The sequence below is a fragment of the Hevea brasiliensis genome, chromosome 4 (genome assembly GCF_030052815.1).
Source record: "Hevea brasiliensis isolate MT/VB/25A 57/8 chromosome 4, ASM3005281v1, whole genome shotgun sequence".
Classification (NCBI taxonomy): domain Eukaryota; kingdom Viridiplantae; phylum Streptophyta; class Magnoliopsida; order Malpighiales; family Euphorbiaceae; genus Hevea; species Hevea brasiliensis.
The window spans coordinates 22,250,973-22,264,099 of NC_079496.1; the positions used below are offsets into that span (position 1 = coordinate 22,250,973).

At 27.7% G+C, this 13,127-nt stretch overlaps 1 protein-coding gene across 2 annotated transcripts; it reads left to right on the top strand.

Moving 5' to 3' along the window:
- On the top strand, window positions 1–5,428 carry LOC110640191 (protein NRT1/ PTR FAMILY 7.1-like). Of its 2 annotated transcripts, none has more exons than XM_058145598.1 (6): window positions 1–311; window positions 1,703–1,759; window positions 2,849–2,987; window positions 3,266–3,483; window positions 3,561–4,120; window positions 4,242–5,428. In XM_058145598.1, the coding sequence occupies exons 2-6, from the start codon at window positions 1,712–1,714 to the stop codon at window positions 5,101–5,103; spliced, it is 1,827 nt and encodes a 608-aa protein (XP_058001581.1). In that variant the 5' UTR covers window positions 1–311; window positions 1,703–1,711; the 3' UTR covers window positions 5,104–5,428. The 2 variants fall into 2 exon arrangements, with proteins under 2 accessions (XP_058001581.1, XP_021647097.2); XM_021791405.2 differs by lacking the exon at window positions 1–311 and adding an exon at window positions 809–1,412.
- Window positions 5,429–13,127: the final 7,699 nt, after the last annotated feature.

Sequence of the window (13,127 nt, forward strand, 5' to 3'; positions counted from 1 at the left end):
CTTTCTCTCTCATACTCTCTTATGTGCACTCTAGCACAGCAAGTTATTTTCTAGCTTTGGGAGCTGATCATCATCTTAATTCTGTACATTCATTGACATTTGATATTGGAATTTTGGGTATCATCGCTTTTCTAACATAAATGACAAAAGGGTTCAACGGTTTTTCTGGTTCACTGGCAAGTCTAGCGATTTCCCTGCCCATTTTGCTCGTCGGTATCATCAATACAAGTTCTTCTCCGTCCCCGGAATTGGTCGGAGGAGTCATTGATACTCGTTCTTCACCATCACCGGAGCTTTTTCTTCCCTAAAAGGTTGGTAACCTTATTGGTTTCAGAGTTCCTTTCATGGTACGTATAAGTTATTATGATCTGGTCCTAGGAGCTAACTCACATAATGGGATTTTGGATTGAAACATTTATCTATGAATCCACATATAGAATTTGTGATTCTTTATGTGACCGTGGAATTAATTAAAGGTCCTGTTTATTACACTTGGCTATTGTTGCACCCATTGTTTAGACATTAGAAGTTTATATAAATGGTTAATTGATCTAACGTGTTAATGTGTCTAAGGTTTTGTCAATATCATTGCATTTCATGGTGGTGGATTAGTGTGGATCCAAATTGATTGAAAATGATCTTCACTTCATAGTTGTACCTCCACTAGAAAACCTTCAATCACTGCAAAAATAAATTAATACATGCATTTTTTCCCATGCTCAATACAAATTAGAAATGTATGTTAAATCCCAATTCTTGTTGGTAAAAGTGAGTTATGAATATATAAAAGTAACTCTTATTAAAGAATGGAATTTTCTTGGAAGTAAACTTTCCTTTTTGAATAATGAAGAAAGAAGAGAAATTTTTCTTATTAATTGGTTTCTGACTTCATATTTACCTACAGAAATAACAAGGAATGTGGTTAGAATTGTTGCAGAACTGTAGTACAACTGCTGCTTGTGCATGCTGATGAAATTATATGGAATTTTTTTTGGATAATATTATTATAAAGAAAAGTTATCAACCATGGAGTGAAATTGAGGAGAGATTATCATATATTTGGAGAAAGAAAAAAAAAGTAGAGGAAGAGCTTGAAAATAATTTCCCACTGACCATGATTTCATATAGATGAAATGACCCATTCACGGCACAAAGCTCTTCTATGTGCAGACCTCTCCTTCCTATTCCACCAAAAATTTCTTCTTCATTATCCATCACAAAGCATAACTGAAAATGACGCCCTCTCACTCTCTGTTTATGCGTTCTTTTCTATATATTGGGCTCTTTTGTGCCACTTCTCTCAACCCTTTCTTCTTTGCAAACAACTTATTCCACTTCTCTTTTGGTTTATTTCTTCCCTTTGTGAGTTTTCTCCACTTGGGTATCATTCTCTTCCTAATTATTGTGAACAGGTAAAGTAATTATAATATTTCATATTGTCTCATTTTTCTCTTTGAAAATTTCTCTCACACCATGATTGTTCTCCATATATCATCATAAAATGGCATGGCATTATGTTCCTAATGACTAAGAACATCACGGCACCATATATCTTGTGTATTAAATCTATAATAAATCAAGTTTAGGCAAAAAATTTCTTGTGAATTAAATCATTATCTTGATTTCATTAGTTATCTTTTGAGTTCTAAATTGTTTATTATATTTATCAATCTATAACCTTGTCTATGTTACTTTGTAAAAGAAACCTTCAATGGCTGCTATGGATATGCTCAACTCCGCCAACGAGGTTGCGCTAAAGGTAAGCAAATTTCCATATAAGTTATGCAAAGTCTTTCATTGGTTAGTTTTATATATATATATATATATATATATATATATATATATTAGTGGTTAGTTAACTTTCTCCTGTTTATTAGTAAGACCACATGTATATATGTCAAGTTATAGTAGATATAACATCCATACATATATAATAACTATTTGAATTTTGCTTGACATGTTCACTAAAATTCAGTGATATTTTAGTTCTGTAAAATATTAAATATGAGCCTTAGTCAGAAATAATTATATATATAAAAGAAATAATAATAAAAAAGATAACCAGCAGCAATAGATCGGTTCTTTTATAATTAACGTTCACTATTTTCATAGTTGATTGTCTAAATTATTTTAAAAAAAATTAAGAATTTGAGTCTTAATTACAAATAAAATTAATATATATATATATATGGAGAAATTTTAATTTAAATCTGATTTATTATAATCTAAAATACAAATATATGAGATTTACCTGTTGAATATATGGATAACACTAAATATCACGTGTGTTGAATTCATAGTAGACTGAATTTACGTAAAAAAAAAAATTCTAAGAGTTTAAAACTTGGACTTCTATATTATTACAAAGGCGTCATAGTGATTGCGCAATACTCATGCAGGCTTAGCATATTTATGTTTTATAAAAAATTATTATTTAAATTTAATTTATTATAAATTCAATATAGTGATATTCATAATAAATTAGATTTAGATAAATTTTCCCATGTTTTATAATTCCAGAATAATTAACATGTACACAACATATGTATTGATAAATTAAAAGACAACAAGAAGTTGATTTTTTCCTTTTGTGTTTGTGATTGGAACCCTTGAACAACATAATTATTAAGAATTTCAATTTTCTTCACCGCAAAACTTGCTTTATTTGTTAGAGGTGAACAGTTTACTACTTGTCTTAACATGTTTAGTCAAATAATATATACTATTTATGGCTATTATATTGTGATCTTATCAATAGAAAAGGTGAGTTTTCTTTTTCTGATATTGCCATCAAGTTATCACCATCAGCTCTGTGATTATTATTAATTTATTATATTATTACATGAAGGAGAGAGAAGAAAATATTACTCCTGCAGATGCTGTAACTGTGCACAATGAGAGTAGACAGAGAAAATCTTTTCTTAAAATTAAGAATTCCCTCACTTGGAAGAGCTCAGGAGGGTGGAAAGCTGCAAACATCCTGCTAGGTAATATCCCCAATTAATATTTATTTATTTTTTTAAAGATTTTTTTTATTAAATACGTTTATTTATTATTAATTTTATATCAAAATTATCGTAAAAATGTGTTATATGACGTATAATATCATATATAAAATTGGTGATAAATAATCGTATTTGACGAACCTTAATACTATAATGTTGCATTCATAGAAAAATAACTGATGCACCAAAATATAAGTTTCTGTACAAACTGCAAACTTATTCCTTTTTTCCGTTGTTTTCTACTTCGATTTGGCGAGCAGCGAATCAAGGCCTGGCCACACTGGCTTTCTTTGGAGCTGGCGTGAATTTGGTTTTGTTCTTAACGAGAGTTCTTGGTCAAGACAATGCCACTGCTGCCAATAATGTAAGCAAGTGGACTGGCACAGTCTATATGTGCTCTCTCATTGGAGCTTTTCTCAGTGATTCCTATTGGGGCCGTTACTTGACCTGTGCACTCTTTCAGCTTATCTTTGTCTTGGTAATAAACCATTTATCACTGTTATGATCACCTGTAATTAATTAACTTGCTAATTAACAATTATTTGCATGAATTAGGGGTTGCTTCTCTTATGTCTCTCGTCTTGGATTTTCTTGATCAAACCGAGTGACTGTGGTGACGCGGTAATAGCTTGCAGGCCAGCATCGCCTGTTGGTATAGCCATATTCTACTTATCAATATATTTAGTAGCATTTGGATATGGTGGACACCAACCCACTATAGCTACATTCGGAGCAGACCAATTTGATGAGAAAAAACCTAAAGAAAAGATTTCGAAAGCAGCTTTCTTCTGTTACTTCTATTTTGCACTCAACACTGGATCTTTATTCTCAAACACCATTTTGGTCTACTATGAAGATTCTGGTAAATGGACACTTGGGTTCCTGGTATCATTAGGCTCTGCAGTCATAGCCTTAGTATCATTTTTACTGGGGACTCCTGGGTACAGGTACATAAAACCTTGTGGCAACCCTTTGCCGCGAGTTGCTCAGGTATTTGTTGCTGCAGCTAAGAAATGGGATGTTGCTCCTGCTAATGCTGATGAATTGTATGAAGTAGAAGGACCAGAATCTGCAATCAAAGGGAGCAGAAAGATTCTTCATAGCGACGAGTTCGAGTAAGTTTTGGAGTTTTAATTTCAAAGAAAAGACTGCTATGAAACGAAATGCGAAATAGGCACTAAATTGTCCTTTGTGTGTGTGTGTGTGTGTGTGTGTGTGTGTGTGTTTGTTAATCAGGTTCTTGGACAAGGCAGCAACTATAACTGAGGATGATATGACACGCCAAAGTGATCCATGGAGGCTCTGCACCGTAACTCAAGTTGAGGAGGCCAAATGTGTCCTAAAGATGTTACCTATTTGGCTATGCACTATAATTTACTCAGTTGTCTTCACACAGATGGCTTCCCTCTTTGTTGAGCAAGGAGATGTCATGAGCTCTAATATTGGAAAGTTTCACCTCCCAGCTGCTAGCATGTCTGCCTTTGATATCTGCAGTGTCCTTGTTTGCACTGGAATTTATCGTCACATCTTGGTGCCCTTAGCAGGAAAGTTAAGTGGCAATCCTAAGGGCTTAACAGAGCTTCAAAGAATGGGAATTGGACTCATTATTGGAATTTTTGCAATGGTTGCAGCTGGTATCACTGAAATTCAGAGGCTCAAACATGTCACTCCAGGGCAAAAGACAAGCTCTTTAAGCATATTTTGGCAAATCCCACAATATGTATTTGTGGGTGCTTCAGAGGTTTTCATGTATGTAGGTCAGCTAGAATTCTTTAATGGGCAAGCACCAGATGGTATAAAAAGCTTTGGAAGCTCACTTTGCATGGCTTCAATCTCTCTTGGAAACTATGTGAGTAGCTTGCTGGTTAATATGGTAATGAGTATTACAGCTAGAGGTCAGAATCCTGGGTGGATCCCAAATGACTTGAACATGGGCCATATGGACAGATTCTACTTCCTGATTGCAGCTCTTACAGCTATTGATTTTGTCTTCTACTTGTTCTGTGCAAATTGGTACACGCCCATCAACCTCCAAGGAGCTGAGAAGGAAACTGAAATGGAGAATCAAGAAGATCATGATGTGCTGGGAAGAGTTTGATACAGAAATGGAAGGGACTAATTAATTAGATCAACTCTTTGTTTCTCTTTGCGCAAGTATTATCATTTTGTTTTGATAAATAATTTTGAAAACTGCTAGGCCTTTTTTCTGTGATTTGAAATATTAAGTTGTTTTAGCATGATGATCTCCATTTCTGCAAGGATACCTCTGTTTCTTAGGGATGATTGTTTTCTTCTTAGGGTAGTGGGATTTGGTTTCTTGTCAAGTTTGGTTATGTTTGCTTTTTAATCTTTTTTAAATAGTGGATGTTAACAGTTGTATGATAAATCTAGGCTTTAATAACATTTGGTATGTTTCAACAATATTTTTTTAGTATCATTTTATTCATGATATTAAAATATAAATAACATTGAACTAATATATTTAAACATTAAGGTAACATGTAAATTAATAAATATATACACAATATCATATATAATATCATTATAAATTAATGTGAAAGTATTATTAAAACCTTTAAATTATAAAATTTACACACATTATTAAATATTTACTGATAATTTTTTATTAACAATATATTTTAAATTTTTACGAGCATAAGGTCTACAATGAAATATATATATATATATATATATATATATATATATATATATAAAAGTTTGAATCTAAAACACAAATATATAAATCTCACATATTTTACACACGTGCTAATAGACAAAAATTTCTCATAATTTTTATAAAATATGGCAAAAAGAATAATAATTCAAATATTAAATTTAGAATTTTTAATGATAAAAATATTAAAATAATATTTTTTAAATTATGTTCTTGATAAATTTATGTTAAAAACACGCTAAGTTATTTTATTTTATTTTACTTTTGACACATTTTAATAAGAAAAATCAAGAATATTGTTCTCATAGACAATTCATCGTTTCCAAGGATTCTGGACTTTAAGAACAAAACCCTTCCTGAACCACAGCTGTTAAGGCTTAAAGACTAAAGTATCAACTAAGTCTACATATAGCGGAGAATTACTGAAATTCCCTGACAAAGACTTAATGACAAAACAACTACAACAGTTTTTGAGAATTGTCAATTATATCACTTCTCCATAATTAGCAGAGTGTCAACACCAATAAAATAATAATGTACTTTTGCTTTTACTTTATGTTCTGTGTGCTCGTGAACCCGGTTACTAACCGGTAGCTTGTAAAAGTTATAGCTCTTCCCTCTATATAAACCCTCTATATAAAGAGAGCCTCAGTTTGATGGAATCCAAGTTTTTTCCAAGTTTGCCTTCAAAAATATCCTAATCATAGCTTTTTGAGAAATGGATGGGACTGTCTTAAGATCAAAAGGGAGAACAGTCCACTGATACTGGGCCGTGGGTATGCAGAATGCAGTTTTAGGTCTGTCTATGGGCTGGATGCCTAACTACCAGAAACCTACTTTGAGGTCAAATTTTGAGCTTCAACATCCATGAGGTCTTGAAAATCTTGCCAGAGAAGATGAGTCCAGTTAATGGGCTCATTGTTCACAAGATAAATAGGTCCGAAAGGAGTACAAGTCATTTGTAGTAGCACAGGAGACTGATAATTATTAATTTCACAGAGGTAACAGGCCAGTTGTCGTCTAAGTAGTCCCATAATATTCTTATATGTTATAGTACCATCATAAGTCCAACTATCCCACTCAAAGCCCAAACACCATTAATATTATTAGATTTCTGGACACAAGTGCCCATAAAAATATGATAAATCCTGTTATTTTCTCTCCTAAAAGTTGAACACCATATACGGAGTATTTCAAAGTTTCAGATGAAAATATTTTCAAAACAAACCTGATTACCAAGCATCTCATTGATATTCAATTAAATATATAAAAATTATTTTATTAGGTAAAATAAATATATGATTCAGTCGAGTTTCCACCTTCCCCAGGTTGAACTGCAATATCCCCATCAGCCTCTCATGGAAATCTGTCCCACCTAAGCTTATAGTGCTCCTTCGTGCTCCATCTTGTCTCACAATCAAAAACACCTACGTAATCTTCCACCGAAAAGAAGAAACACCTACGTAATCTTCGAGTGCTTTCACATCAAATATTTGAAATTAATATTTTTTTTAATTATATTTTTTCAATTTTTTTAAACAGAAAACTTATTAATATATAAAATATTAAAAAAAATTATTAGTATAAACTTTTATTAATATCGCAAATAATTAAAAAATTATAAATAAAAAGAAAAATAAAACATAAAAATATACTTTCATTTAAAAAGTACAAAAAAATGCATTTTAAACATAATATTATCAACTAATATATTTTATTATTTTTTGATTTATAATATTTAAAATTAATTATAATAATTTTGAGAGTTGAATATGTAATTAAATAATATTTTTGGAGTGTAATAATATGATATTATTTAAATAATATTATACAAATTATACATTAATTATATGTAAATAAGTTTAATATAGGAGATATTTAAAGGGATAATATTATAATAATGATGTAAAATTCTCTCTGAAAGTAACGGTAGGTTTGAAATAGTAACAATGATATAAAGTTCATATTTATAATTTAATCAATATGAAATAAATTACAATAATTTATTTTTTATAAAAAGAAAAGATTTATAAAAAAAGCAATGTAAAAAATATTTTAATAATATATTTAATCACAAAGGTAAAAATTAAATAATTAGATTAAAATTATGCACTCATTTATAAAAGGTCACATACAAATTTTTTAGAAAAGTGTCACATAGTAACACCATGAGAATATTTTTCTGCTTTCACTATAAAAAATAATTATCAGTTACTGTTAGCAATCAATTTATTATTAGTTACTAAAATTGATTGCTAATTGGTATTAGAAAAATCTTAAATATATAATTAGCAGCCGATCAAAGAGTCGATTGCTAAAATCTGTTGCTAATAGTAATCAATTTTAAAATTTGCTACAAATTGCAATTAATTTAGGAAATTGATTGCTAAATTAAATAATTACTTTAACTGGTTTTAAAATTAGCAATCGATTTGCAATGGTTGCAAAATAACAATCGATTTACAATTAGTTGCTAAAATCAGTTTGATTTGCAAGTAAGTTGGGAATTTGTTGCTAACAACGATCAATTTTTACAATCGATTAAAATCGATTGCTATTAGTAACTAATTTTATAACCGATTGCGAATCGATTGCAAAATTTGCTCCTAAAAATTTCCGTCTAACTTTTTTTAAAAAATTAACAGCCTACAATCGGTTGTTAATTCACTTATATAAATCACTATTTATTTTCCTTTCTCACTACTCATTTTCTTTTCTCACTACTCATTTTCTCTACACACTATTTTTTTTTTCTCTTTCTTCTCTTTTCTCTTTTTTTCTCCATCATCTTTTTCATTCTAATCTATTTTATTTATCATCATCTCATTTCTAACATATTTTATTCACTATCTTTTTCTTTGTTATCTATTTTTTTATCATTTTTTTTCTAATATATTTTCTTTTTCATCTATTTCCTTCTCATATATTTTCTTCTTCTCCTTTCTTATATATTTTCTTCTTCATCTTTTTCTTTCTCATCTATTTTCTTCATCATTTTTTTCTTTCTATTTTTTTTAATTTAATTTATTTTTATTTGGCATAAAATAAAAATTTTTGTACAAATATATTTTTTATTAGTAAATTATTTGTAGTAGTAATTTTTAGTAATTTTTGTTATAATATATATATGTGTGTGGGTAATTTTTTTGCAATTTGTCTTATAAATATCTTTTTATATTTAATTTTTTCGTTAATAATTTTAATACTACTTATTATTAGTATTTTTTATAATATTTTTATATTAATTTTTAGTACTAATTTTTCATTAATAATTTTTTATTTTAGTAATTTTTTGAAAAATTTATTTATTAAAATTTTTTATTTATTTGTTGGAATTTTAAGTTTTTTATTTTTTTAATTGGTAACTAACTTTTCGGTTATTAAATTAGTTACAAATAGCAACCAATTTCCAAATAGTTATAAAATTACAAGATTAAAGACACTAAATTTTTTGCAATCAATTATATTTCTGTATTAGTAACCGATTTCGATTGCTAAATTGATTACTACTAGCAATCGATAGTTTCTTACTAAAAGTTTTATTTTTTTAAATTTAATTAATTTAATAACTGATTTAGTTATTGATTATTTATTGCAATCAGTCTCATTGTAACCAACTAAATTGATTAGCAATCAATTTTAATGATGATAAGTTGTAAATTTTTTTTTATATTGTTTATATATATATAATAATCCAAAGCAGAGATGCCATCTATATAAAAAAAAAAATAGCATAAAGTTTAATTTATCCTATGTTGGAAATGTTGAATTTAACTTGTTTTTCAATTTTGAGTTAAATTAATTTATAAGAAATTATTTAAATTTAATTTGATCCTGCAGTCATTAAGTGAAACTCACGAATTAAGTATAATGTTAATTTTGCCCAATATAATTATTAGATATGTCCAATTTAATTTATTTTTATATAATTAATTAAAATTAAATAAATTAAAATAAATATTTAAATTAATTATAACTTAAAATATAAAAATATTCTTACATTTTGATATAACTAATTAAATTAAAATATCATATCTTTTAATAATAAAACATTATTTTAAAGTGATTTTTTTTATTAATTAAAATTGAGCTAAATTGGACCAACCTAATAAGTATAAGGATCAAATTAAGAATTAATCCTAATATAATTCAACCCTCATGACATGTACTTGTACTTGATGATTTTCACTCTGAGCCAAATTAAGATTAAATTGAAATTTTTAGATAATTTTGCTTAAGTGAAGAAAATAGATTAAATTGAACATATTCAATAAATAAATGGGATAAATTGAGCATTAAGTCTTAATAAAATTCTTAAAATTTTTTCTTCTTTAAAACTTAAAGACAAAAAATTAAAAAGTTACATTTTTTTTTCTTCTAATTAATCATTTGTAATTATGGTTAATTATATGTGATAATCACATGTTAATACTTAAAGAGACAAAATTAATATGCAAATTAAATAAATGGCTTAACATCAAAATCAACTTATGAGGAAGCACTGTATGTTAAGTGAAATTGACAACATGAATCACCGAATGGTTTTAATTCCTTTCTCTCAGTCTTTAAATTAATCAAATGGAATTAAAATATAGCTAAGCTTAAAAAAGTTTTATAAAAGTGTGCCACATAAACCAGTAAATATATTTAAAAAATTACTATTTGACATTTCTTTTTATTTTTATTTTTAAATTTATCTATAAAAATTAATTTGTCATATTAAATATTAGTTTTTTTTTCTAAATACTAGTTAAAAAAACCAGCGCTATGCTGTAGTTATTTAAATAAATACATTATACATTGATGATCAATATTTGTTTTTTTTTTTTTTAAAAGCGTATTAGAAATCTAAGCAGGTGTTATTCATAAAATAGGTCATAGTTGTTCAAAAAGATTTTTAAAAGGAATAAAGATTCAAGCATTAAAAAAGTAGTTTTTATTTGAACTTCACAGTGCCTACCATAAGGGGCAAAATATGAACAGGAATTTCGAGTTTAGGAATGGTAACAGATTGAGCATCCGTCAAAATTAACTTACCTGAATTCGGACCCGATTAATATTTTTAAAATCTAAATTTGTTCTAAATCCGATCATTATTACTCAAAAAATGTCTAAACATGTTTAATTTTATATATTTTAATTAAAAATCTACATAAAAAATTATTTTTATTTTAAAAATTTAATAATTCCATAAAATATTTCAATTTTATTTTTTATAAAATAAAATTATAAAAATTTATAAATATTATTATAAAAAAACATATTTTATATTTAATTAAATATTTATATAAACAAGTTTGGATAAAGAATACCCATCATATAAAATCCAAATTCGTCTCAAATCCGATTATATACTATATAACTTGTTTTATTAGAGTTCAATTAAATCGGATACCACAAAAATCTGACTTAATGCCATTCCTAATTGAATTGGGTGTTGGATTTATGGATGCAATTCTTTAGTTTTGACCTCTGAGTAGTTAATCTAAGATGGTTTTTGAAGTGGTAACAGTTGATGCTCTTATAAAATAAAAAGTCATGTTAGTTGCATTTGATTTTCTTTTTTTTTTTTTGTTTTAAATTTCTAGAGATGGATAGTTATGTGAAAAGAGAGATTTGTGGACCTTTTTCCAATTCCTGCTCTTCCTCCTAGAAGCTGCAAATCTCTTAGTTTAAAAGTTTTGTCTCTTGGTAACTCACACTTTTCCTCAATGTTCCTTGGAGTTTTACAACAAAAATAAAATAAAATAAAATTTTTTACTAAGTTTACTGTGCTCTTAAGTTTTTTATTAATATCTTTTTTGTACCATCAGAGTTTCTTTAGGATATATTTTCTCTTATAATTTTATAATAAAATTCATTGAATGAATATTTTTAATTATCAATATTGAAAGCTTGTATATATTTTTAATTTATTATGAAATTGTTCTAAAATTAACTATGAGAGCCAAAAAGGTAGTAAAATTTTCAAAGCTAATGTTGTCCAACTGAAGTCATTTATATAACTTAAGTTTTAGATAGCAATGACTCTAAAAAAAAATTATTGTGCCCCAATAATTTTTTATTATTTTTCTTTTAAAAAAGAAAATCGAATGCAACTAACATGACTTTTTATTTTCTAAGAGCATCAACTGTCACCACTTTAAGAACCATCTTAGATTAACTACTCAGAGGTCAAAACTAAAGAATTGCATCCATGTCAAAACTAAATAATTGCATCCATAACTACTCAGAGGTCAAAACTAAAGAATTGCATCCATATCAAAACTAAAGAATTGCATCCATAAATTTATGGATGCAATTCTTTTATGGATGCAATTCTTTAGTTTTGACATGGATGCAATTCTTTAGTTTTGACCTCTGAGTAGTTAATCTAAAATGGTTCTTGAAGTGGTGACAGTTGATGCTCTTAGAAAATAAAAAGTCATGTTAGTTGCATTCGATTTTCTTTTTTTTTTAAAAAAAAAATTCTAGAGATGGAGAGTTATGTGAAAAGAGAGATTTGTGGACCTTTTTCCAATTCTTGCTCTTCCTCCTAGAAGCTGCAAATCTCTTAGTTCAAAAGTTTTGTCTTTTGGTAACTCACACTTTTCCTCAATGTTCCTTGGAGTTTTACAACAAAAATAAAATAAAATAAAATATTCTACTAAGTTTACTGTGCTTTTAAGTTTTTTATTAATATCTTTTTTGTACCACCAGAGTTTCTTTAGGATATATTTTCTCTTATAATTTTATAATAAAATTCATTGAATGAGTATTTTTAATTATCAATATTGAAAGCTTGTATATATTTTTAATTTATCATGAAATTGTTCTAAAATTAATTATGAGAGCCAAAAAGGTAGTAAAATTTTCAAAGCTAATGTTGTCCAACTGAAGTCACTTATATAACTTAAGTTTTAGATAGCAATGACTCTAAAAAAAAATTATTGTGCCCCAATAATTTTTTATTATTTTTTTTTTAAAAAAGAAAATCGAATGCAACTAACATGACTTTTTATTTTCTAAGAGCATCAACTGTCACCACTTTAAGAACCATCTTAGATTAACTACTCAGAGGTCAAAACTAAAGAATTGCATCCATGTCAAAACTAAAGAATTGCATCCATAAATCAAAACTAAAGAATTGCATCCATAAAAGAATTGCATCCATAAATTTATGGATGCAATTCTTTTATGGATGCAATTCTTTAGTTTTGACATGGATGCAATTCTTTAGTTTGACCTCTGAGTAGTTAATCTAAGATGGTTCTTGAAGTGCTGACAGTTGATGCTCTTAGAAAATAAAAAGTCATGTTAGTTACATTCGATTTTCTTTTCTTTTTTTTTTTTCTGTTTTAAATTTCTAGAGATGGAGAGTTATGTGAAAAGAGAGATTTGTGGACCTTTTTCCAATGCTCTTCCTCCTAGAAGCTGCAAATCTCTTAGTTCAAAAGTTTTGTCTCTTG

Excerpts from the sequence above, each read along its gene's own strand:
- LOC110640191 (XM_021791405.2), top strand. The coding sequence starts at position 1,134 with ATGACCCATTCACGGCACAAAGCTCTTCTATGTGCAGACCTCTCCTTC. Across the intron at positions 1,413-1,702 it reads TTCCTAATTATTGTGAACAG|AAACCTTCAATGGCTGCTAT; the intron begins GTAAAGTAATTA and ends ACTTTGTAAAAG. Across the intron at positions 1,760-2,848 it reads CCAACGAGGTTGCGCTAAAG|GAGAGAGAAGAAAATATTAC; the intron begins GTAAGCAAATTT and ends TATTACATGAAG.